Source organism: Chiloscyllium punctatum, chromosome 27 (genome assembly GCF_047496795.1).
Source record: "Chiloscyllium punctatum isolate Juve2018m chromosome 27, sChiPun1.3, whole genome shotgun sequence".
Lineage (NCBI taxonomy): Eukaryota > Metazoa > Chordata > Chondrichthyes > Orectolobiformes > Hemiscylliidae > Chiloscyllium > Chiloscyllium punctatum.
This window is the reverse complement of record NC_092765.1, coordinates 49982805-50009779: the sequence shown is the minus strand read 5'-3', so window position 1 is coordinate 50009779 and position 26975 is coordinate 49982805. Positions and strand designations below refer to the sequence as shown.

General features: G+C 41.2%; 1 protein-coding gene across 2 annotated transcripts in view; it reads right to left on the bottom strand.

The window, feature by feature from the left end:
* Positions 1-378: 378 nt before the first annotated feature.
* Positions 379-26975, bottom strand: part of LOC140453690 (stromal membrane-associated protein 2-like) — a 65953-nt gene continuing 39356 nt past the window's right edge. Inside the window, exons 6-10 of one of the 2 annotated variants that reach the window (XM_072548625.1) lie at positions 26486-26564; positions 22863-22990; positions 19215-19365; positions 7962-8269; positions 379-4938 (exon numbers count right to left, since the gene is read on the bottom strand). In XM_072548625.1, coding sequence (XP_072404726.1) covers positions 4804-4938; positions 7962-8269; positions 19215-19365; positions 22863-22990; positions 26486-26564 — 801 coding nt within the window. In that variant the 3' untranslated portion in view covers positions 379-4803. The remainder of the gene's footprint in view (positions 4939-7961; positions 8270-19214; positions 19366-22862; positions 22991-26485; positions 26565-26975) is intronic. The other variant, XM_072548626.1, reaches the window with a different exon arrangement.

Below are 26975 nucleotides of genomic sequence, written 5' to 3'. Positions count from 1 at the left end.
ATACATGCTCAAATCCTACGATGCCAGCCAGGAGAAGTTCAATTCAATTATTTAAGAGTCTAGAATTGAATGCTCACCCCAGTGATTGTGGTAAAAACCCATTTGATTCATCAGGGTCCTTTAAGGAAAGAAATCTGCTGTCCTTACCTGGTATAGCATTATGTGACTCTATAACCACAACCACAGGGTCGACTCTTTCACAGAACAGTACAACGTGCTGAGCAAACTGTTCAGTTCTCAGGGCAATTCAGGATGGACAACAAAAGCTGGCCTAGTCAATGATGCCCTTATCTCACAAAAGAAAAAAATGTTTCAATAATGGGAAAGTGTCTAAAACATGGAATGAGTTAAGAGACATTTCAAATAAAACACAGCTCCTTTCAGTATACAAAGTAAAACTTTAATAAAATCTTTATTTTCCATTTCCCCTCAAGCTTTATATTACAATGAGAATATATTTATTTATATTGTCCAGGACATAGCTGGAAGCAGAAAACCAGAATATGGAAACATTCACAGATAGGTTATTCCATTGCTGGCCATGCTTACAATGATGAATGGAATTGTGCACTAACAGCATAGCAAATTTTCAGTTAAATCAGAGTGTATGATGGGGAGCACAAAGTAACACTTTGCCTCACGCTGAATATTGAGTTGGTCCCAAGCAATTCAGTAGACAAACAATATCAAAAGATTAAAATGGCTTTGGATGAGTGCCACTGCACAGGAATAACATTGAGCTTCATAATGGTTCAGAATTGATTGCAGACAAAGCAGTCTGTGGCAATGGCAGTTAGCAGCCAAGTGATGGTGAGGCTGGAAATGAAAACAGCACAGCGGTTCAAAGTTCATGTCCCTTGGTCTTAAACCATGACCCTTTAAAAAAAAAACAATCTCTGACCCATCCTGACAGAACTGACTCTGGGAACAAACATTGCTGCAAGTATCTGGACCATTCTTCCAATCAATGAACAGGGAACTCGCAGAACAGCAAGCAGAAAAGGATAGAGTTCAAAAAACATAACTTGTGTATTCTAAAAATAATTTTCAATTTCCAATCTAACACAAAGTTACCCTTTATATTTCAGTAACATAAACGAGTGAGTATTTTTGGATAGGGCCACATGCCCCCCAAAAAACCAGCATACCTTAATCAGCCACCATGAGACACGTGTGTGGTACAAACCATCATGCCGAACTATAACAAAATAATGCCTTTTACCCCCTGAGCTCTGTATAACTATTATCCTCTCTTTAGCTTAAAGCGCAATTGTCATTTTACTTATTTGGAGTACTGTCTCAATTGTGCATTGAAAATTGGTATTGTATAATCTTTCTTTACTGGCCACACAAGTTGACCTTCCTAAGATATATAAATGGTATTAATTTTTTGCAGCACTGTTAACATACAGGAATTTGTTCTATATAAAAAAGCCTCATAAAAATAGCACACATCAGCTTTATATTAATATATTCATATATCTCTAAATAACACATTAAAGTCTCATCCAAACATTAAAGCTTCATCTAGAACCTCTCCTGAACATCACCAATATCCAGAAGACAAGGATTTTAATTCCCTGCCCTACTTCATCACTGATGCAAGTGAACATTCAGTCATTAACAGGGCAGTACATAAACCTCTTTTATATCAATGCCATTTCAATCCAGATTGTGGGGAATACCAACATCTGTCAATCTCCCTCAGGATTTACACAGTTGATTCAAAGGAGAAAACTTGGGAGAACTTATGAAAGTGAGCTTTCTCTCACACACAAACACACAGAAGATCTGCATCTACATAAAAGTGGCTTTGAATTTGGAAATAACTGCAGTTTGATTGCACCTTTTTATGACCAGATAGAAGAATAAACTCAGACCACCTGCTCAATCCAGTGAACATAGAAAATGGGGTCTAGACTACACTATCAGCCCAAGGGGCAAAGAGGGCAGGGATTCAACTCTTGATGCAGCATGAAGCAGGGAGAAAAACAGACCCACAGAGCAGAGGTCACACGCCCCACACAGCAGTCTAGTCTGGAATTGGGGAAATCAAAACAATTACACAGTTCATTACACTCCACAAGTATTGCCGACTGCTCAACTAAAACCAAATGGAGAGAACATCAATATGAGAGATAGTAAACAGTGACTTTTGTGAAATCCGAAGACCTACCACCAAAATTACAGTACCAAAAACAGAGGCAACCACTCAGAGCTGGGAATTACATGCGGAAATGCTATAGGGAGAATTCAACTGATAATTATACTACTTCAGTACAAGATAAACATTGCATTCTGTAAACAGTATTCTCATTCACAGCTCAAAGTATAGGCATTTTTCACGGCAGATCCTTGCCAATTTTACATTTCCTTTTGACCTGAAATCCTGAGTCCAACATTTACATGTTAGTTAATCAGAAATTAGAAGCAGAGAAACACAAAGAAAATCAGTTGAGTTTTGAGTTTCCAATTATTGTGTACTAGGTTATTAAATGATTCAAATATTGCCAAACAACAATTCAGATTATGTAAGGGTAATATTTCCTGAATTTTTTCAGACTTAGAATAAATCTAAATGGGGTCTGCATCACAAAAGCCAATGCATTTGCAAGTTTTTTCTGTGTTTCAAATCACTTAATATCCTTTAGGACTATGTAGATTCCAAATTGTTACAGTTTGACTAACTGGACTGCAAAGGTTCACTCCACTTGCCTCAGTGAGTCAATTTTGTAAAAAACATTGAAAATCCAAAGCTGAGCTCCACCAGCCAGCTCTAGTTCAACAGTTCCTTAGAAAACTGCCCTAATCTACTTACAACTTTAACTACGTTCTGGTATATATGCTATAAACAAAGAGTTAAAAATATTACATTTTTAGAATTCCCTATTCAGGTGTAATGACCCAGCAAAACCAATATTTCTAAAATTGTAAACGTGACATTTGCCCCAAATCTCATTAGTGAACTTGTGAGAAGTCCCATGAGGTGTGCTTTAGTGGATCAGATCTCTTTACTGCCCAGCATTCCTCCCTTAACACTTTTGGAAGTTAGTTAAAGCAGCAAAGTAATTGTTAAGTGCAAAAGGAATCTTTTCCCAACACACAAAAAATAAAAACCAAACACAAGAAATCAAAGGGTGCTCTCCATTCAAACTGCCTTCAGAAGATGATCAGACAATCGCACAGATGTGCGGTGCTTTACTTCTCACATGCCATTCCCCATATTCTGCTTCCAGTTGTTTCACAGTATCTGTTCAAAGTCTTTCAAACTAGCTACTTCTTTTGTACAATTAAACGCAGATCAGTGCTAGCGCGTGGTCTAACACTCAGTTTGAAAGAGGGAGATTGTCAGGAGAGAAGAATGGGACATAGATTTGTGACTGCAGGGAAAATCAAGTGTTGACACTGCGGTGAACACTGTGCTTCCTCCCTTCCACACACAATGTCAGGTGTTGATAATTCAAGTATGTGCTGTGCATGTCAACCCAGGCTCAGTATACCAACCAAGAACACCACCTCAAGTCCTCTGTCTTCAGCCACCTACAAGATGGAAGAAACAGAATCAAATTTGTGCCTTTAAACTTTTCCCTCAACCAAAGACCCAATCTGCTAAAATGCAAATAGCTTAAATAGACCACAGACCTAAGATTAACAAAGTAAGTAATTTGACCAAGGCAGTATGCGAATGTTATCCCTCTCCACCTCATTCTAGCCTTGAAGCCCTGTATCCACAATCCATGAATACCAATCTCAAACACTGGCAGATCTCTCCACTCTTGATCTTCCTCTTATTATTCGACACTCTCACAAAAATGCACTGAGCTCCACTTAAAAACAACTTTGTTTGCAGTCCTGTGATGAGATTAATTGGCTAATAAGTGAGCTGATAGGTTTTGTACTGAGCAAGACATTTCACCCTCAGACAGGCAGAGGGTCAAGTCTTAGCTAACCCGTTTGGACCTTGTGCTAGATAATATTGGTCACAAATTATGGAATAAGTAAGTTCTCCATTTCTTGTGTGCTGTCTTATTGCTCCAACTAAGATTTGCTAATCTGTAACTAAATTCCAAACTAGCTGTTACAATTTAAATATGGAATCAGTGCCAATCAACAGATGAACTGTTAATGTAGCAGCACTATATAAATTACTGTAAACAATACCAGTTACTTAATGGTTATCAGCCAAACAATTAACGTAATAAGACAGCTTTAAGAGGTGTGCGTTTACCAAAGGTTTTTAACCCAGTTGAAGGAGGCCTGTGTTATATGTGAGGCACATATATGCTTCGGTTCATACATTTGCATCCTGTTTAACAAAGTTCAGGCTGATTAACAAGACATGAGTAATTATAATTATCCTTTGCATTATCATCATGCTCGTCACAAACTGAATAGCTCTCTCCTGATCATTTCTCTAAGAGCCCTATCTTATCAATTGTAAATCAGCACTAATAACAAGGCATGGTGGGATGTGTTGCTATTGGGTCACAAACTGAATGGCAAACAGATTTAAACAATTACAAGTGGCTAAAGTTGCACTGAGCAAAGATCACACACCCCTCCCACACTTTGTTTGAAGGAACACACTCCCAAAGAATCCACCTTTGGGAAAAAAATATTGGTTTTAAAAATTGACTTTGGTAATGATGGCTGCTGTTTTGATGGTGAATTTCTCGCCAAGTCTGTGTAGGATCTACAGGCAAAAATGGAGTTGAGATCGCACACAGCAAACTGGCTGAAGTAGAGAAGAAGCCATGGTTCTGAAACAGAGCGATTGTCATTTCTTGTTTACTTCTGGTCCAGTTATTTCCACATCTGGGTGCCCAGAGATTGCCCAGCTGCTGGAGCTGCTCCTGCTCCCATGGGAACTGATGATTGTCCATAATTCACCATCCCATTGGCACCATAGAAATTCATTCCTGCCATCTGCTGAGTCATCTGAAATTAAACAAAGTCAAGTGAGGCACTGGGTACAATCTTTACATTCAGTCTTTACCCAGACATTCAAATGAACTGAAGGACAGACTGAATTGGGACCAGATAGGGCTGACAAATCAACACGAAGGATAGGATTTTGATGTTACAGATGTATATTAAATTGGTAATTTCAGGTGTAATCTTTGATGGGGAGCTGAACTTCAAGAAATGGAACGGTCCCAGCTGCTGGTCCGTCAAAGGAAAAGAAGACCATTTGTAAAGACTGCATCCTTTTATTTTTCTTATTGGATTGTGGACCGAAATTGGAGTGGACTGTTTTAAAACCAAGGATTTGGGAAAGAATTACTGTGCTTTTGAAATTAAATTACTGGAACACATTGCGAGTTGTGTTTACACTGCTGCTTTGCAAGCTATGGGGGAAGTGAGATAAGACAGAACAGCACAGGGGTGGATACAGAGCATAATTCAACTGACAAGAGGTCGCTGATTGGTTTGTGTAAATGTGATCAGAAGTAGATGTAGGAAGTGATCAGCTTGAGGACAGCTCTTCAATTGCCTCCATGGCAATAAATGGCAAGAAGCCTCCAGTCTTCGGGAAGAACAGTCTCTGTCAATTTTTCTGCAGTAAAAGTATTTGAAGTCTGAAGAAAGGTGTTTATTTTCTCCCACCAGTTCCCATAAACTGCTGCCTTTAACCTATAACTAAGAGACTTTGTAATGAGTGTACCAATTATCCTGGGTCTCCTGTAAAGCATCTGGTGAAAGCAAATCAAACAACACAAGGTCTTGGGAAGCAAAATGAACATCTCTCTGATGCTATTAAACTGTGTTTCTCAGATTTTTTCCCCCTCCACCCATAATGTCAATGCTGTGATGTTGCCCAATTGTGTACAGGTTTAAAAGGGAATCAGTGCCAGTCAACAGATGACTTTCAACTAGTAGAGTTATATTTTGATAGTTCATAGTTGTTTACCTGTGGTGAGAATTTATTTGTGTAATAAACATTAGTTCTTGTTGAGTGCAGGAACCTGATAAATGTTTTTTGTTAACCTCATTAAATCAAACAATAAACTGAGGACTTTGCATATTTCGAATAAATCATTGACCTTTGTGGTTATCCTCACAGAGGGGGCTTGAGATGCAGCGCCCTTTCCTCAAGTCGGTCTGAACACAAATTCCTTTTTAAGTGAAAGACACAAATGGATTTCTACAGAGGTGCACGTGGCACTCAGCGTATAATCTTTCCAACCAGAAGATTATGATAGAAGATGAATAATATATAACATCACAGAATTTGTAACTTAAACATAGAGGCAGGCACATGGTTTCAGTTTTGTGAAGACAATTTTTTTTTTAAACAGAGGTCAGAAAGTTATTTGGAACAGTACACTAACAATGTAACTTCCAGGAAGGCTTGCAACTCAGTCAAGTGCCTGGCTGGACTACTGTCATGTTAACATTTATTCTCCTGTGTTTCTGACAGATCAGAGTCCAATTTAATTCTGACTACAATTCAGGAGTTCAGTTCAGAAAGGAAAACAGCTTCCACCTGACAGGGAGTCAAGTCTCAGTTCAATGAATAGCTTTCTCTTAGCAGGAGAGCTTTAATTTGTCAAATCTTCATGTTGAATGTGCCTATGCTATCATAACTGTAAATGGGTTCAGTCCATGATAACTGAAAAGAGATTAATGCCAGCAGGCTGGGAAAGCAGTTGTCTCAACAGGCGATCCAAGAAGATTCAATTAAATAAGGAATTAAAGAGTCAACTTAGGAATGATATTTAAGACTTCATTTATCTATAAAAGTACATAGCTGGGAAACAAACAAATTTTATTTTGCTGTCTATGTTATGACCTTTCTAAATTGCCTTTTATACATAATTTCTTTTGAGTAATGAACTTGTTGAGTTAAACATCTGCAACCTTTTGTGAATTTCTGTGAGTGACCACCACTGTAATCAACAACAAAAATTAAGCACATGATCCATCAAGCCTGGTTTCATTCTGGGACCTGACTTGCCCAGAGGTACCACTAACTGGCATCATGACAAGTGCAAATCTCAGCCAGCTCTGCCTCCTCACTCATAGAATCTAACAGTGCAGTACTATTCAGCCCATTATGCTTGCTGGCTTTTTGAAGGAACAAAGCAATTAGTCCCATTTTACTGCTCAATTTCTAAAGACCTGCAAATTTATATATATGATCCAAATATTTATCCAATCTGCATAAAGCTGCCATTGAATTGGTTTCTGCTATCCTTTCAAGACTTCATTCTGAATCATAACAACTCAATACATAAAAACAAATTTCATCTTCCCCTAGTTCCTTTGCCAAGAGCTGAATATGACTTGATCCTTGCTGGAAACCACCCAGGAGGAGGTGGGACACAATGATTATTGTACAATAGTCAGTCGCTCTCCCTGCTCCTGTCAATGTACACTCCAAATCAGATCCCCCTTCTCTTGTCCACTGTTCAAAACTGAATGGATCGATCTGTAGACGTGAGCATGAGGTTGTTGGATTGTTATGAAAACTCAACCCATTTAATCACGTCCTTTAGGGAAGAACATTTACAACCCTTATCTGATCTGATCTGATCAGTATATCCCACACAATTGTGGTTGGCCCATTACTGCTCTGTGAAGTGGTCCAGCAAGTCATTGTCATACTGGAGCTAGAAAATGGTCCACTAACTCTACACATTCACAGAGAAATTGCTAGGTACTATGCAGACAGTTCATGAGGTCTTCACATTATGATGCCATGTGTCCATGGCCAAAACATTTTAAAGTGGCATGCATTGAAACAAACAGGTTAGAGAGAAAGAAAATTTCAAGCAATATCCATCCATACCTATCCCCAGCATAGATTACAGATGGGATATTTGACTGTGACTTGCAATTCCCTCTTGAACAACATGCCGAGGGGCCTATTGTAGCAGGTTTACCCAGGTTACTATACACCCGAGAATGGTGTGAATACTGTGCTAAGACATTGAATTGCATGCAGGAATGCTGCTTACCTGGGTGATGTTCCATTGTAGCTGCTGTGCCTGTTGGACCCCGTATACCGGCTGAGGCATGGCCAATCCACCCATGTAGGCTCCCTGTTGTGCCATTACCCCACTGGGCATGCCCATTACTCGAGCTTGTACACCACCTACATATCCTCCTGGTATTGCCACTGGGGCCATCATGCCCATTGACTGCCCTACATTACTCAGCATGCCACCAGCTGGTGTTACTGCACTACCCACAGGTGGAAAATTGGTGTAACCAGATGGCAATAAGGGAGCGTAGGGCACCTGTGCAGAAGCCATGAACATTGTGCCTGTAAAAAAAGAGAGAGAGAGACCAGTCATTTCTTTGCTTTTTAAATGGGTTCATTGTGCCAGCTTCTGTTATGCAGGATTGCAAAGAACGCATATGCAAATTTAAGTGACATCTCCAGACTCTTGAAAAACATGAAATGTAGTTGAAGAATAATCTGCAAATGCTAGAGATCACATTAAATAGAAAACAATAGAAATGCAAAATCATGTGAAAGACAGTACAGATCAGATCTGAAAACCAAGGAGATTAAAAACTGAAGACCTTTTCAAAAATGGACCCAAATGGATCTGTAGACACCCTGAGTTTTGGCCCTTTGGAAAAACAACTTCGCTCAGCCCAAATAAACCCGAATAAATCTAAAAGCTAAGATTTTTTTTTACCACAAAGAGCCCAAACTCAGCAAGTCTACAGGTCAGTCTGGTCCCTGGGGAAAGATAAACATTGCTTTTAGGTTTGTTCAGGTTAAGCAGTTATTTCCAACAGACTGATGGTGGACCGAAATGTATTTTGGTAAATGCAAGTGACTTGGAGATTGCTTTGTGCCTGATTCCTCTCTACTGGGAATGTTATGTATACATTCATACATACAATGAGATCGATAATAGTTAAGTGCAGCCATTACAGAAACTAATAACCATTACTTAATTGGAAGTAAATTAATTAATATTTAATGGATTATTAAAAATTAAGAATTATTTAATGGATTCATTAAGCAAAGTGACAAAGATTTCCCAACGAAATCAGAAGAACTGGAAATATCTCTGAAATACCAGCAGACACTGTGACCTTGACTTTAAACCTATTTGCCAAGTTAGAATCGGTGGTTAAAACTGCACAAACCTGTTTACTGCCTTGTATCCAACAACCAGAAAACAGTTGGTCTCGAGGTTTTCAGATAAACGGTTCAACCAGGACTCAGCTTCAGGTATGATAACTTGGTGTTGCCTCATATAGGTCATATGGTGTCAAACCACAAAACCTTCATAGTCTCGCAAATGCCATATTCATTCCTAACTTGTATTGATTACAAATTGATAGCGCTGCAAAGGTATGGCGCTTTGATAAATACACAAGATAGTGGAAGAAAGCTATCTTTAGCAAACCTGGCAGTGGGACTGTTCACACATGAATGTCAGTCAGGAACAGTTGGGCTCAAGGCAACTGCACTGACTGAAACATAGTGAATAGGTAAGATCACAAAACAAGTGGAACTGTTGATATCAGATAGCTCACCATGTGTAAATTCCTTAATAGCTGAATCGGAGTTCAAAACCCACCTCAGCTCTTCAATTCAATTAAATTGAAATAAAAGCCTTCGTAAAAGTCACTGTGATTGTTATAAATTTTAACTGGTTCATTGAAGCCCTTGAGGAATGGAAGCCTGCTCTCCAGTCTGCCCTATTTGTGGCTGACCTTTGAGTGCCCTCTGAAACAAATTGGAAATCTGCAACAAACTGTTTTCAGCTATAGTTCAGGGACAGGCCCACCACCAGCTGCCCAGGGCAATAAATGTCAAACTTGCCAGTAACACTAATGCCCCAAGATAAATTAAAAACACTTAGAAAGTTGGCAAAGTAGTAATGATGTTATTTAGAGCGACAGAGTGACATAGGATGTCAAAATTGGTAGAAATGTGGTAGTTAGCGCTCTCTGAGAGGAGTGTCATGTACTGTGGGAGGAAAATTATGGAAAGACAGTGCATTATAAATGACAGTGTTTATTCGTACGATACATAACCTTAGGAGGACCACTTCTGGCGTCTGTAGTGTCGGGATCAGAACATCACTTACTTGCAAGTTCAAACAATCCATGTCTAGATCTGTATAGTCCTTAACCAATTGCAAGTTCTGAGTTTACTTGTTGTGTATTAACTGATCTCTCTCTAAAATCTGATCCAACAATTCAGTGAATGAAGATGATATATAATCCAAAAATTTCAGTCAATTTGATCCCTGACTTTAAAAGAACATGGAGGGGAGGTAAGGAGACATATTTTCACTCAAGAGTTGTTAGCTTCGAAAACATTTGATCTGCACAGATAGTGGAAGCTGAATCCATAAACAATTTTAAAAGGGATCTGGACAAGTACTTGAAGTAGAAAACATATATGGTAACAGAAAAGTGCAGGCACGTGAGACTAAGCACACCCACGTTTTCAAAGAACCAAGCCAACTGTGTTGTACGTTTGTGAGTTTAAATAAATCTCCTTTAGCATCAAGGAGGAACAGAATTCTGAAGCAGTCTGTTGTATCTAATCACCACCTGACTCACTAACGAAAACTTTACACCGTGAATCCTACACTGAATCAACATGGCCTCAAACTGTCACAATGCAACTCACAGCACATCATGCAGCACAGATGTTAAGGAGGCTGCGCCAATCACACCATTAAATGCTATCACAGCTCAAATTAACAAAGCACTCTGTGAAGATTATCAGTGAAAATACATAGAACTGGAGACAGGATGAAAGGCTGGTGCGAAATTTCAGCCTCATTGTTGGGTGAAAGCAAAATAGAAAATAGGTGCAGGAGTCAGCCATTCGGCCCGTTGAACCTGCACCACCATTTAATATGATCATGGCTGATCATGCAATTTCAAATCCCACTTTCTCTCCATACTCCTTGATCCCTATAGCCACAAGGATCACATCCAGGTCCCTCCTGAATATATCAAACAAACTGGTCCCAACAGCTTTCTGTGGTAGAGAATTCCACAGGTTCACAACTGAGTGAAAAAACTCTTCCTCATCTCAGTCCTGAATGGCTTACACCTTATTTTTAGACAGCGACCCATGGTTCTGGACTTCCCCAACATTCTCCCTGCAACTTCCCGATCAAGTGCCATCAGGATTTTATATGTTTCTGTGAGTTGCCCCTCCCCTGCATTTTTCTAAATTCCAGAGTACAATCCCAGTCAATCCAATCTTTCTTCATATCTCACTCCTTTATCCCAGGAATCCATTTGGTGAACCTTCACTGGACTCCCTCAGGCTAGGAGACCAAAACTGAACATGAGGTGTTGCCTCACCAAGCAGTTTGTACAACTGCAGCAAGACATCCCTACTCCTATACTCAAAGTCTTCTGACCATGAAGGCCAGTATGCCATTAGCTTTCCTCATTGCCAACTGCACCTGCATGCCAACCTGTGCCACCATGACATCCAGATCTTGTTGCACACCACCTTTCCTTAAACTGCCACCATTCAGTTAATAATCTGCCTGCCTGTTTTTTGCTACCAAAGTGCATAACCTCACACTAATCCATATTATATTGCATTTGCTAAGTATCTGCCCACTCAGCCAGCACAATTTTTAATGTATATTGTGAACAGCTGGGGTCCCAGCACTGAACACTGTGGTACCCAACTCGTCACTGCCACACTCTTGCATTTCAACCCACTGATTCCTGTCTGCCAATCAGTTCCCTATCCACATCAATACATTATCTCTGATACCATGAGCTTTAATTTTACTTACTAATGTCTTGAGATGGGGGGTGAAATCAAACAGAACATTAGACTATAAGACACAGCAGCAAAAATAGGCCATTTGGCCCTTCGTATTTGCTCCACCATCTAAGATCATGGCTGACGATAATCCTCAACTCCACTTTCCTGCCGTTTCTCTATAATCCTTGAAATCTAGCTACCTATCTCAGCCTTGACAACCCTATGTGATAAATAATTCCAGAGATTCATTAGACTCAGAAGACATTCCTTCTCATCTTGGTCTTAAATGGGTGACCCCTTCTTTGAAGAATATGCCCTCTGGTCCTAGGCAAGGGGAAACAACCATCCCACACCTACCCTGCTTAGGTCCCCAAGAATCTTGTATGTTTCAATAAGGCTACCTCTCATTCTTTGAAACTCCAATGAGTACAGGCCCAACGTCCTCTACATCTCTCGAGAAGAAAATCCCTTCGTACCTCAAATCTACCCAGTAAACTTTTGCTGGACTACTTCCAATGCCAACAAATCTTTGAATGGAATAAAGGGACCCAAAACTGTTCACAGTATTCTTGCTGTGTTCTGACTAGCATCTTGTATAGTTTTAGAAAACTTTCACGATTGGTTTACTCCATTCCCTTTGAAGTAAGGGCCAAGATTGCATTTGCTTTCCCTATTACCTGATCTTATATGCTACTTTTTTTGTGATACTTAGTCCTGCAAAATCCCCCTGGACTGCAGATTTCTACAGCCTTTCCCCATTTAAATAGAATTCAGCTTTTATATTCTTCCTGCCAAAATTTACATTTCCTGACATTATATTCCATTTGCTACGTTACTGCTCATTTACTTAACCTGTTCTTTCGGATCCTTTGGATTCCATGGTAAGCTGGTAAGGTGGGTGCAGGACTGGCTCAGTCATAGAAGACAGTGTTAACGGTAGAAGGGTGTTTTCCAGATTGCAGATCTGTGACAGTACTGTTCCACAGGGATCACCACTGTTGCTTGTATGTGTGTGTATATATATATGTATAAAATTATTTGGAGGAGAATGTAGGTGACCTGATTAGTAAGCGTGTGGACAACACAAAAATTGTGAATAGCGAGAAGGATTGCTAGAGGAGAAGAGCAAGATATGGACAGGCTGGATACTTAGGTGGAGAAATGACAAATGGAGTTTAATGTGAACAAATGTAAGATGATGTATTTGGGGAGATCTAATGCAAGAGGGAAGTATATAAGTAAATGGAATCAACATACAGAGAGATCAAGGTGTACAGGTCTGCAGTTCCCTGAAAGTGGCAACACAAGAGGATAAGATGGTCAACAAGGTCGGTTGGAGCATAGAGTACAAAATTGACAAGTTATTTTGCAGCTGTATAGAACTTTAGTTTGGCCACATTTGGAATATTCTGTGCAGTTCTGGTCACCACACCACCAGAAGGTGTCGAGGCTCTGGAGAGGGTACAGAAACTGTTTACCAGGGTGTCACCTAGTTTGGGGGGTATTAGTGATGAGGTGAGATTGGGCAAACTTGGATAGTTTTAACTTGAATGTTGAGGGGGTGGACTGATAAGAGTTTATAAAAGTTTGAGGGGAACGGGTAGTCAAAGGCTTTTTCCGTGGCAAGAAATGTCGATTACTAGGAGACATAGGTTTAAGATAAAAAGGGGTAAGTGTAAAGGAGATGTGAGAGGCAAAGTTCTTTTACACAGAGAGTAGGTAAGTGCTCACAATGTGCTGCCAGAGAGGTGGCAGCAGCAGTGAATACAATAGCAGAACTGAAGAGACAGCTTGACAAATACATGAAGAGGCAGAGAATAAAGGGAATCAGGCTGCTTGGAGGTATAATATTTTTAGCTTAGAAAGACATCACGCGTTAGCACAGGCTTAGTGGGCCAAAAGGCCTGCTCTTTCTGTACTGTTCTTGTTTCTGTCTATATCCCCTTGTAGACTCTGTCATCTTAAACACTTGCCTTGCCATCTATTTGTGTTTTATTTGCAAACATGGCTATAGTACATTCACTTTTTACATCCAAGTTACATGAATATTGTAAATAATTGTGGTCCCTGCCATGATCCCTGGGGCACTCCACAGGCTGTCATCCTGAAAAGTCCCCTTTTATCTCAAAAATAGTCATAGAGATATACAGCAGGGAAATAGATCCTTCAGTCCAACTCGCCCATGCTGGCCGGATATCCCAAACGAATTTAGTCCTAGCGAGTTTTGAGAAGATTTGTAGCTCAGGTTGTGGTTCTGGATGTGGGTTTACTTGCTGAGCTGGCAAGTTCATTTTCAAACGTTTCGTCACCATACTAGGTAACATCTTCAGTGAGCCTCCGAAGCAATGCTTGTGTTTCCTGCTTTATTTATATGTTTGGGTTTCCTTGGGACACATAAATAGAAAGCAGGAAACACAAGCAGTGCTTCGTCCAGAGGATCACTGAACATATTACTTAATATGGTGACGAAATGTCTGAAAATGAACCTTCGAACTCAGTGAGCAAGCATACATCCAGAATTTATCCCATTTGCCATATCCCTCTAAACCCTTCCTATTCATATACCCATCCAGATGTTTTGTTTAAGTTGCAATTGTACCAGCCTCCACCACTTCTGGCAGCTCATTACATACGCGCACCACCATCTACGTGAGTACCTTTTACTTTTTTCCCCTCTCAACCTACATTTATGCCCTCTAGTTCTGGACTCTTCCAACCCAGGGACCACAATTATTTACAATATTCACGTCTATTTACCCGATCCATGCCCTTAATCATTTCATAAACTTCTAAGGTCATTCCTCAGCCTCCAACGCTCGAAGGAAAACAGCCCCAACCTATTCAGCCTCTCCCTGTAGCTCAAATCCTCCAACCCTGGCAACATTCTTGAAAATCTTTTCTGAACCCTATCAAGTTTGACAACATCCTTCTGATAGGACGAAGACCAGAACTGCACAGAATATTTCAAAAGTGGCCTAACCAATGTCCTGTACAGCTACAGCACGACCCCCAATTCCCATATTCAACTCACTGACTAATAAAAACAAGCATACCAAACATCGTCTTCACTATCCAATCTATCTGCGACTCTACTTTTAAGGAACTATGAACATACACTCAAAGGTCTCTTTGTTCAGCAACACTCCCCATGACCTTACCATTAAGTGTATAAATCCTGCTAAGATTTGCCTTTCCAAAATGCAGCACCTCACATTTATCTAAATTAAACTTCATCTGCCACTCCTCAGCCCATTGGCCCACCTGATCAAGATCCTGAGGTACTCTGAGGTAACCTTCTTCGCTGTCCACAATACCTCCAATTTTGGTGTCATCTACAAACTTGCTAACTATACATCCTATGTTCACATCCAAATCATTAATACAAATGACGAAAGCAGCAGACCCAGCACCGATCCTTGTGGCACACCACTGGTCACAGACCTCCAGTCTGAAAGGCAACACTCCATCATCACCCACTGCCTTCTATCCTTGAGCCAGTTCTCCAGGCAAGTGGCTTCTTTTCCCTATATTCCATGTAATCTAACTAGTCTACCATGAGGAACCTTGTCGAATGCCTGAAGTCTATATTGATCACGCTCACTGCTGTGCCCTCATCAATCCTTTTCAAAAAGGATTTCTTCAAAAAACTTAATCAATGCACAAAGCCATGTTGACTATCTCTAATCAATCCTTGCCTTTCCAAATACATGTACATCCTGTCCGTCAGGATTCCTTCCAACAACTTGCCGCCCACCAACATCAGGCTCACTGGTCTGTAAGTTCCCTGGCTTTTCCTTACCACCTTTCTTAAACAGTGGCACCACATTAGCCAACTACCAAGTCTTCCAGCACCTTACCTGGGACTATATCGATGATACAAATATCTCAGCAAGGGGCCCAGCAATTACTTCCCTAGCTTCCCACAGAGTTCTAGGCTATATCTAATCAGGTCTGGGTATTTATTCACCTTTATATATTTTAAGACATCCAGCACCACTTTCTTTGTAATACAGACATTTTTCAAGATGTCACCATCTATTTCACGACATTCTATATCTTCCATGTCCTTCTCTACAGTAAACAATGATGCTATTATTGTTACAGATAACTGAGATCTCCTTACAAATTTGTTTCTCAATTTCCCCATGACTATTGGGGGTGTATAGTACAATCCCAATAAGATGATCAATCCCTTTCTTATTTCTACCCAAATAACTTCCCTGGATGTATTTCCAGGAATATTCTCCCCAAGTACAGCTGTAATGTTATCTCTTATCAAAAATGCCACACCCCTCCTCCCTTCCCCCCCCCCCCCCTTTCTGTCCTTCCTATATCATTTGAATCCTGGAACATTAAGCTGCCAGTCGTGTCCATCCCTGAGCCATGTTTCTGTAAATGCTATGATATCCCAATCCCATATTCCTAACCATGCGCTGTGTTCACCTGCCTTTCCTGTTTGGCCTCTTGCATTGAAATAAATGCAGTTCAATTATCAGTCCTACCTCGTTCTCTGCTTTGTTCCTGCCTGCCTTGACTGTTTGACTTGCTCCTTTTCTCACGTGTACCAGTCTCATACTGATCTCTATCTCCCTGGGTCCCAACCTCCTCCCCCCACCTTACTAGTTTAAATTCTCCCGAGCAACTCTAGCAAATCTTCCTGCCAGTATTATAGTCTCCTTCCAATTCAGGTGCAATCAGTCTTTCTTATACAGGACACCTCTACCCCAAAGAGATTGTAATTATCCAAAAATGTCAACCCTTCTCCCCTGCACCAGCTCCTCAGCCATGCATTCCTCATGCTCCAGCATCCTATTTCTACCCTCAATAGCTCATAGCACCAGGAGCAGTACAGATATTACTATCCTAAAGGACCTCCTTTTTAAATTCCCGTCTAACTTCCTATATTCTCCCTTCAGAATCTCATCCATTTCCCTTCCTATGTCGTTAGTTACAATGTGCATGATGACATCCTGCTGGTCCCCCTCCCCTTGGAGAACATTCTGCACCCTCTCTGAGATATCCTTGATCCTGGCACCAAGGAGGCATTCTGATTTCTCGTTAGCGGCTGCAAAAACGTCCGTCTCTGCCTCTGACTAGACAGTCCCCTGTCACAATCGATCACTTGGAACCAGATGTATCCCTCTACATTACAGCCATTCTTGGTAGCAGAAACTTGGCCGTTTGTGATACATTCCCCTGAGAGTCCATCACACCCTACAATTTCCAAAACAGCATACTTGTTTGCAATGGGGACAGCCACAGCAGACTCCTGCACTACCTGCCTTCCTCCCTGGGAGGTAACCCAGGTCAACCTGACTGTGTCTATAACTGTCATTCATCATTTCCCCCTAGCTCCTGTAAACTCCTTGTTGACTCTAACTACCGCTCCTTGCGATCCATGTAATCTGATAGGATTCGCAACCAAAGGCACTTCCTGCAGACAAGATCAACAGTAACATGGAAACTCACCTTAATCTCCCACATCCAACAGGAAGGGCACATCACTCTACTAAAGGCCATCTTTGCTCTTTAACAATCGACAGACCCAGAAAATAGCACTGTCTTACTGCTCTAAATAATAATGCTCCAGACTGACTTAGCACCTATAATTTATATTTTTAAAATTTAATCAAGAGACAAATCTCAATGAAGCACATAATTAAAAAAGAACCCACTCTATTCACCATTGTAGATTCACAGCAAGGTTAGATTTTAAAACTCTACACTTCTCTCAGACTGTGAGCTCTCCCACACAGATTTCTCCAAGTTCAGCTGTTAATTTTGCTGTTAGTTAAATTTTTCTTAGACACATTTCAATGTCCAGAGATACTTGAACTGAAAGAACGAAGGCAGTAGCTGTGCAGATTCACTGCTGTGTCAAACAGCAGCGTCGGGGTCTTTCTCTGTCCATGTGATCTCTGCCTTGGTCTCTCTTCCTCCTTTTTAAAGTGCCATTGTTTTGATATTTTCTTCCCAAAGTTCTAAAACAATGCAAAAACTTAAAAAAAAAACAGTAATGGCTGCTCCTGGAATTTGAGGAAATCACCTACAACACCTAAAATACCTCAAAAAAAAAGGAGCAGGTCTTACAGCCAAAAATCTTTCCCGTCCTCCACATTGGATTACCCAGGGTCCTCTCATATTAGCTAACTAATCCCCTACCCATGCTAATACACTACTGCACCACCATGGGCTGTCATCTTAAGTTATTTAGTGTGCTGTATCTTATTGAACACGTTTTGGATATCCTAATATATTACATCTATTGGTTCCCCTTTATTTATCCTACTTATTACATCCTTAAAGACTTGGGATAAATTTGTCAGGCACAATTAGATTGCAAATTTTTAAATGCTCTATTATCACAATCTTTATAATAGACTTTAACATTTTCCAAATCATAGATTTCTCAATTACATTCTGGAATATCATAAAAGGCGATTGTACAGTGCCTGTTTAAAGCACCCTTTGTTTTCACTATCCTGTTACATTCTTAAGGGTGTCCTGTCTGGGATAATAGTGCACACCAAATCTACTACACTGGAAGGGCTCACTTCTTTCTACCCGATATTTCGCAGTCGTTCTTTCAGTTAATTTAGAGACACCATACTTTGCTGTGAGCCATTGTTAAAGGTAATGGCCATAAGGGTAACGTAATAGGGAGGATACTTTATCTAACTCTCAGGGCCAGTGAGAATGGAGGTTAACATGAAAGTCCCACCTTCCCAACCTCTCCTTTCGCCTAAGATGTGGTAACCTCAGGTTAAACCACCAGTCATCTCTCTCTCTTGAGAGAGCAGCCTTATGGTTCTCTGGGACTATGGGGACTTTAGCTTTTACCTTTACCTAGTAAACAGTTTTTTAAAAACTCATTTAAGAGGTATAACTGCTTAAAGAACAGACAGAATTCTGTGTTGCGCAGAAGATACCTAGAAGTGGACATTAATACTTTCCAAAAAATGTTCAGGAGTGGACTAAAGATTTTACGTTGGAAAATACATTCCCTGCCATCAGTGACTTCAGATTTCAACTGTGCATGTGCTCCATCTTGGAAAGGTGCCACACTTACATCATGAGATTGACATCAAGCTTCCAAAGTGCTACTAAAAGCCAGATTTGATTGGAACTATTATTGCATTGGGAATTGGAAAACTCGGCATGGGAAGGCAGGCAGGAGCTTTTTCCAGCACAGGAAGATGACTTTATAGTGTATTATTTGTGGGCCTGATGGAACTGGGATTACCCCCGTCTGATCCTCAGCAACCCCAGCTCACTACTATGAATAGACAACCATCCTCAAACCACTGAGTCCTAATCTCTCCTGACTTAAGAGGGCGATCCCAAGGATCTCCAGGAATGGTCTCAGTTTCTGCATCAGAACCGCACAAATTTAACAAACTGGTCTGCGTGGTGGATCAAAATGATACCCATTTATCTTTTGATTCTGTGTCCCATCCTAGTAAAGACGGAGGCCAGAGGTTTAGTGCTATACCTTGAGGTGGAACTTGGGTCTGTGACCCATAAAGTGACAGAATGGAATCCTTCGAAAGCTGCTTCTTTCCAGAATCCTCCTGTTTCACGCTGGGCTCAGCAAAGAGGTTCAGATTTTCAGCTCCTTCCTGCGGAGTGGACGCCAACACCTGCTAAACAATGGTGCCACAATACAGGTTTCAATCACATCCATTGAAGGTTTTTCTTTAGAAGTTACTGTCTGTGACAGAATTACATCACTTACATTCAAACTCTATGTTAGCTCTGTAGGCAAAAACATTCACTAGAATGGATGCAACACCATCACGGTCTTGCTCACAATACGTATGCCACTGCATTCTTGTCATACAGAGCCCTAGTGGAGCTAAAAACAGATCACTGACATGATGGAGGGATTACTCTGTACGCAGCAAGAGACTACCTGTGCAAGTGCAGAAACAGGCCTTGGGCTGGCACCAACAGGCCACAGGAAGCATGTGTGCGTGTAACACTGACATCACTGCATTCAGTGTACAGTGAGAGCAGCACTTGGATGGCATGCACTATGACACTGCAGTACAAGGGCTTAGTAGATCATCATGGTGGGGCAACAATGGTGATTTAGCAAAACATTGTGATCATAGAACTCAACAGTGTGAGAGTAGGCCATTCAACCCATTGAGTCTGCACCAACCCTCCAAAAGGCACCCCACCCAGACCTACACCACCTACCCTATCCCTGTAACACTGCATTTCCCATGGCCAATTCATTTAACCTGCACATCCTTGGATCGAGAGGGGAAACCACAGCACCCGGAGGAAGCACAAACGAACACAGGGAGAACATGCACGCTTGACACAGACAGTTGCCTGAGATTGGCATTGAATCCGGGTCCCTAACATTGCGAGGCAACAGTGCTAACCACTGAGCAACCGTGGCGTCCTGATCATTTTGTTTTCATATCTAATAGATTCATCTCATTCATTTAATTACAGCAAAGTTGACAAGTTTTTTTTCTCTCAATTATTAACCAAAATAATTTTGACTGTTGTCAGTGTGAACCAGACTTCTTTGTCTAATACACTAGTGCTGGACCAGGGAACTTACAATGGCTTTGGACTCTTTCCAGCCTTGGATTCGAGTTCCACATATTGCAGGAGCTCCTTGTAAGTGGCCATGAGAGCGAGTGTAAACAATCCCCATATCCAGATTATTGCATTGGATCCGGGGCAGGGGGAGCCACAACTAAGATGGCTTCTATCCTTACTTCAAAAACGGCACAGATGCTGCCAGACTTACTGAGTTTTTCCAGCAATTTCTGTTTTTGTTGGATTATGTGGTCATCTCAAGGAAGCAGTGGAAGTGTTCTGGGCTCCGATTGAATTCTTTGAAGAGGTGACAAGGACAATTGATGAGGGAAGGGCTGTAGATGTAGTTTATGTAGACTTTAAGTAAGGCAATTGATGAAGTTCCACATGGCAGATTAGTACAAAAACTAAAATCACATGGGATTCGGGGTGGGCTCGCTGGATAGATACAAAACTGGCTTGGTCATAGAAGACAGAGGGTAGTGGTGGAAGGGTGTTTTTCAGAATGGAGAGAGGTAACTAGTGGCGTTCCACATGGATCAGTCTTAGGTCCTGTGTTGCTTGCTATATATAAATGATCTGGAGGAAAATGTGGGTGATCTGATTAGTCAGTCTGTAGATAACACAAAGATTAGTGGAGTTGCTGATAGTGCGGACGATTGTGGAAAGATACGATAGGATAGATTGGCGACTTGGGAACAAATATCAGGTGGAGTTTAATCCTGACAAATGCGAAGTAATGTATTTTGGAGTATCAAATTGTACTGTAAATGGCAGACCTCTTAGGAACACTGACATGCAGACAGATCTGGGCATGCAGATCCACAGCTCCCGAAGCAGCAGCACAAGTGGCTAAGGAGAATAAGGAGGTATATGGCACGCCTGACTTCATTGGCTGAGGCATTGAGTACAAGAGTTGGCAAACCATGTTGCAGCTATAGAAAACTGCATTTGTTAGGCTGCATTTGTATTATTGTGTGCAGTTTTGTTCGCCACACTACCCGAAGGACGTGGAAGCTTTGGAGACAGTGCAGAGAAGCTTCACCAGGATGTTACCTGGTCTTGATGGCATTGGCTATGAGGAAAGGTTAAAGCGACTTGATTGTTTTCACTAGAAAGACGGTGGCTGAGTGGAGACCTGAAAGAGATCTCCAAAATTATGAGGGGCCTAGATAGGGTGGACTGTCAGAGGCTATTTCCCAGGGTGGAAGGTTCAATTACAAGAGAGCACAGGTTCAAAATGAGAGGGGAAAAGTTTAAGGCAGATGGGAGAGGGAAGGCTTTCATGTAGAGTGGCAAGGGCCAGGATCGCACTGTCTGAAGAGGTGGTGGAAGTAGGTACATTGGCAACATTTAAGAGGCATCTGGATGGTTACATGAATAGGGAGGGAATAGAAGGATACAGACCAAATAAGGGCAGAAGGTTTGTTTTTTAGTTTAATTGGGTCATGATGAGCAGCACAGACTTGGAGGGCCGAAGGGCCTGTTCCTGCACTTCTTTGTTGTTGTTGTTCTTTGTTCTGGAATAAACTATTCCTTCGGATACTGCTGTTGGTAAACTAGGAAAAAGCACTTCATGCTGGCAGTTTGTGCCTTTATACTTGTACTGCTTACAGGTCAGAGATGGGCCTGAATTTCTATCAAAGAACTCAAAGTAATAACTATTTTATCGCATGCCAAAGTGTACATAAAAAAAAAGGAAGACAATGTTTCATTGTAAAAACCCTCAGGTTTACCAAAGTAGTCAGCAGCTACAACATTACACATGGGTCCCAGGTATCCTGCTCAATACCCAGAGCACATTTGCTTCTGTTTACTTTCATTATGCTGGCATGTGTCGCATTTCCAATTTATCTCCAGAATTGAACTGGGATCTGATCAATGGTTCAATTGGTTAATGGAGGACAACACTACCCAGAACACACAGCATGCTGGAAAACAAACTGTTTTAGAGCAAAGTGGAGTACAATTACGGAAGGACAAATTTAATAATTGGTTCTAAAGCTCCACAGATAATGAGCATCTGTATTTATGACTTAACACCAAATGATCTCACTAGTAAAATCCAAACTTGCAGATGAAACAAATCAGTAGGATTAACCTGAACTGTGAAAATAGAAATTTGCCACTTTGCAATAGGATCAGCAAATGTATTGACACTGTGCCATCTAGTGGCGACATTCACAGTAAATACAGCCTTGAGCTAAAGGTTGTCGTTGATATAAACAGGAATCCGCCCAAATCACCGACTGGACTCTCCTCTCTTTCAGATACTGGAGTCAATGAAGTTCATTCACTGTATGGTCCCTGCCCTTCAGCTGTCTCCTTACTCAGATGCCCACAGACACCTACTTGTGAACTGCAAGCTATTAATGACACAGTAGGATATGGATCAATTTTAAGCACATTGGAAGGCTCAATGAAGGAGTAAAACGTCTCCACTTGAGACCGAATCAAGCCCTTACTTTGGCCTAGAACCCCAAAATTGGAACTTCGCAATTAAGTTTGCAGTTCACTCAATAAATATCCTTACACTAGGATTTAGTGCCCAGTTCTGCGCTGTCAAAATCTCAATACTTACTGTGGGTGGGAAAGGGCTGGAATCAGGCAATGGATTAGACACCATGGGTCCAAAGAGGTCCAGATCACCAGCTGGTGCTGTGTTCACACTCGTGGTGCCATTGGAGGTAGGAGCTGCTGCAGGAGCATCTGGAGAACAAAACATTGAGGATCAGAACAGCAGCCATTCTCCAGTCAAACATCTTTACACAGGGCAAATTTTATGCAACAAAATCCATGGAAAAAAATCTGTAAAAGTACAAAGGAGTGCTTAGAATTAAATAGAAACATGGAACAGAGGGATCATTGTATAAAACACCATTTAATATCAACTCAGAGCAAGGCAAACATACATTGGAAATAGAAGGATTAGACCATTTGGCCCTTCAAGCCTGTTGCAACTAGAAAATGGCTGAATTTCTTCCTCAAAGCCAATATCCTGCACTATTGTAACAGATAATTCATGTTGAGTTCCGCAGAGTATTGTCCTAGGCCTAACCATCTACCCCTGTAGAGATCAGGGCAGTGTCCTAGACCCGACCATCTTCAACTGCTTCAATGACCTTCCCTCCATCATAAGGTCAGAGTAGGGACATTCACTGACAATTGCAACATTCACCACTGTTTGTCACGCCTCAGATGTTGAAGCAGTCAGTTCAAATGCAACAAGATCTGGACAATATCCAGGCTTGGGTTGACAAGTGGCAAGTAATATTTGCACCACACAAATGCCAGGCTATAAACACTACCAATAAGAGACAATCTAAACACTACTTTGTGACATTCCGTGGTGTACCATCATTAATAGTGCGTGGGGGGGGGGGTCAATGTTCTGAGTTTCCATTGACCAGAAATGCAGCTGGACTTGCCACACAAACAATGGCAACAAGAGCAGATCATATGCTAGGAACACTCCAGCGAGTAACTCACCTCTCTGACTCCCCAGAGCCTGTCCATCATTTACATGGCACAAGACATAGGTTACAGATTATGGTTGAATAGAAGACTGCCACTGCTGAGGTCCCACAGTTCCTTGTGGATGTTCAGCTTTGAGTTGCTAAATCGGTTTTAAAATCCATCCCCTTCGACACAGTGGTAGCGGTACACAACACTATGGAAGGTATCCTAAATATGACAATGGGACTTTGTCTCCACAGGGACTGTGCAGTGGTCACTGCTAGCAATACGGTCATGGTCAGTCGCATGAGTTACAGACAGATTGATGTGGACATTCGATTTTCTCTCTTTTTGGTTTCCTTACCATCTATCGTGGGCCGAATCTAGTAGCTGTGTTCTTTAAGACTCGGCCATGTCAGATAGTAGCAGTGTTACAGAGCCACTCCTGGTGGCAGAGAGAGAAGTCCCGCAGCCAAGACTCAGTCACTCAGTATTTTCTCAGAGTTTCTACTCTCCCTGTTAGGAGTACTGGTTTGCCAGTTATAGATGGTAATTAGGAGATTTTCTTCCTCATGTTTGACTGGATGCCATGAGGCTTCATGGAGCCCAGGGTCAATGTTGAAGCCTGCCAGTTTGTGGCAATTGTTTGCTGATAATATGCCATTGTACCCCCCACCTCTGGTGCACCTGTCCTGTTTGGGTAATGGGACATACCCAGGGATGGCGATGGTGTTGTCTGGGATATTGTCTGTAAAGTAATATCCTGTGCTTCTTCTTGATTAGTTAATGGTACAGAACTCCCAATTTTAGCATTAGCTCACCTCACCTCCCCCCCCCCCCCAATTTTAGCAAACTTTGCAGGGTTGACATGGCTGTATCATTACTATTCCAGTTCCTTGGTCTGTGCTGGTTCAATAGAACTGACTGACTTGCTAGCCATTTCAGAGGGATTTAAGAGTCAACCATATTGTTGTGGATCTGGAGTCACATGTAGTCCAGATGAAGTGATGGAAAATGTTCCTTCCCTAGAGGACACTGTGAACCAAATGGCCTGCTGTGATTCTGGCATTATAATGGTGAATGTACTTCAACAATATTTCAAAGCAGATGCTTTGAGATTTCTGGTTTTGTGAAAGGTGCTATAAAAAGAAAAACCTCCTTTTTGTTTCCCAGTGCACTTACTACAACCTAAGTAGGTGGTGATCTAATATTTCTCTTATCACATGCTGATTGTGTAGTTTTTTTTAAAAAGTAAAGTGGAATATGGTGTAAGCTTTTATAGTGACAGGTCAAGTGACTCTATTTAAAAGAACTGTGCATTAATTTATTGAAAATGGGGAATGAATGTGGGGCAAAATAGAGACACAGAGCTTTGTGTGACTTATAGAGAACTGGAAAGAGAAAAAGGTCGGAGTCCAGACTGTAGTATGTAATCGCTATAAAGCTTTTTAGCATGAGTATCAAGCAAAGGCCAGTCATTAACACTGCGTTCAATTGCTCTAACCTCTCATGTGGCAACCAATTCTACCATGAAGTGCAATTTGCTCACCTGTACAGGACTTGTTTAAACACAGGCAGGTTGTTTGATCACACCATGAGTTGGCTAATAAAATGAGGGTATTCAGGAAAACAACAAACAGGGTGTGGTGCAGCTGATTACTTTGTCAGGGCACTAAATAACAGCAACCTGGGTGTAAGTAACTAGGATACCACCCCTCAATGAAAACAGAATAGGAGAAGTGAAACACAAGGTACAAAAAAGAATCTTCAGAATGGAACTTGCAGTAAGCCTTGTCACATTTTCTGACACATGAACACTCCATTCATCCTCATCAAAAGTTCATCACCATCCCAGCCTCTCTTCAGAACACTCAGACTACATGACACTAATGAGCTTCAAGGAGTCCAGTGAAGGAAATAAAATAAAGGTCTCAAAGCTCAGTTCTGATCTGGAGATTTAAAGAACTGCAAAGAATTTCTCTGACACTGTATTTGGCTGAGGAATACCACATGAATGTAATATTAGCTTGCTAAGGAAAAGTACAATGGAGAACATGAAGATGATGGCATAGGCAATCTTTACCAGGATACTGCCTGAACTGGAGGTCATGTCTTTTGAAGAAAGGTTGGGGGCTTTTCTCATTGGAGCGAAGGATGAGAAGTAACTTGACAGAGGTGTACAAGATGGCAAAAACAATGACTGCAGATGCTGAAAATCAAATACTGGATTAGTGGTGCTGGAAGAGCACAGCAGTTCAGGCAGCATCCAACGAGCAGCGAAATCAACGTTTTGGGCAAAAGCCCTTCATCAGGAATAAAGGCAGTGAGCCTGAAGTGTGGAGAGATAAGCTAGAGGAGGTGTACAAGATGATGAGGGGCATAGATGGAATGGATAACCAGAGACTTTTTCCCAGGGTGGAAATGGCTATCATGAGGGGACATTATTTTAAGGTGATTGGAGGAAGATTTTGGAGAAATGGTAGGTTACTTATACAGAGTGTGGTGGGTGTGTGGAATGCACTACCAGCAGTGGTAGTAGAGTCAGATACATTGGGGACATTCAAGTGACTCTTAGAAAGGCACATGGATGACAGTAAGTTGTAGGGTATATAGGTTAGTTTGATCTTGGAGTAAGATAAAAGGTCAGTACAACGTTGAGGGCCCAAGGGCCTGTACTGTGCTATGTAATGGCTGATGTGCAATCATAAAGGGACAGACCATGGAGTCCAAAATGATATTTGTTCTTACCTAGTCCCAGCAGATCAATCACTGGGCCAGCAGGTGTTGAAGGACTGGTTTTCACTTGCTGCTCATCCTTTTTTGGTGGCTTTAATCGGGAAAACACAGAATTCAAAGCAGCTCATTATAAATCGCACGAGGCAAGCTTAAAACTGCAAAATCTGAACTGCTCCACTAGGGAAGCTGGACTTCAACCTTGACAGACACACAACAAAGGCTAATTAACTTGTTCTGACAGAAGGTTATTAATTTGAAATATTAATTGCCTCTTTAACTGCAAATACTGCCAGAATGATGTGTTTCCAGAACTTTCTCATTTTATGCCAAATAAATAGCTCTACAGCAAGGGGAATCAGTGCAGTGACTGGGGACCACACATTTGCTCCAATTATTTCCAGCAATTGTCATCAGTCTAGATTAATTCATTGCACCAGAGATATTTGTTATAAACACTCCTGGGAGTCAAGTTAACTCTGAAATGCTCCCTTTTTGCAACACA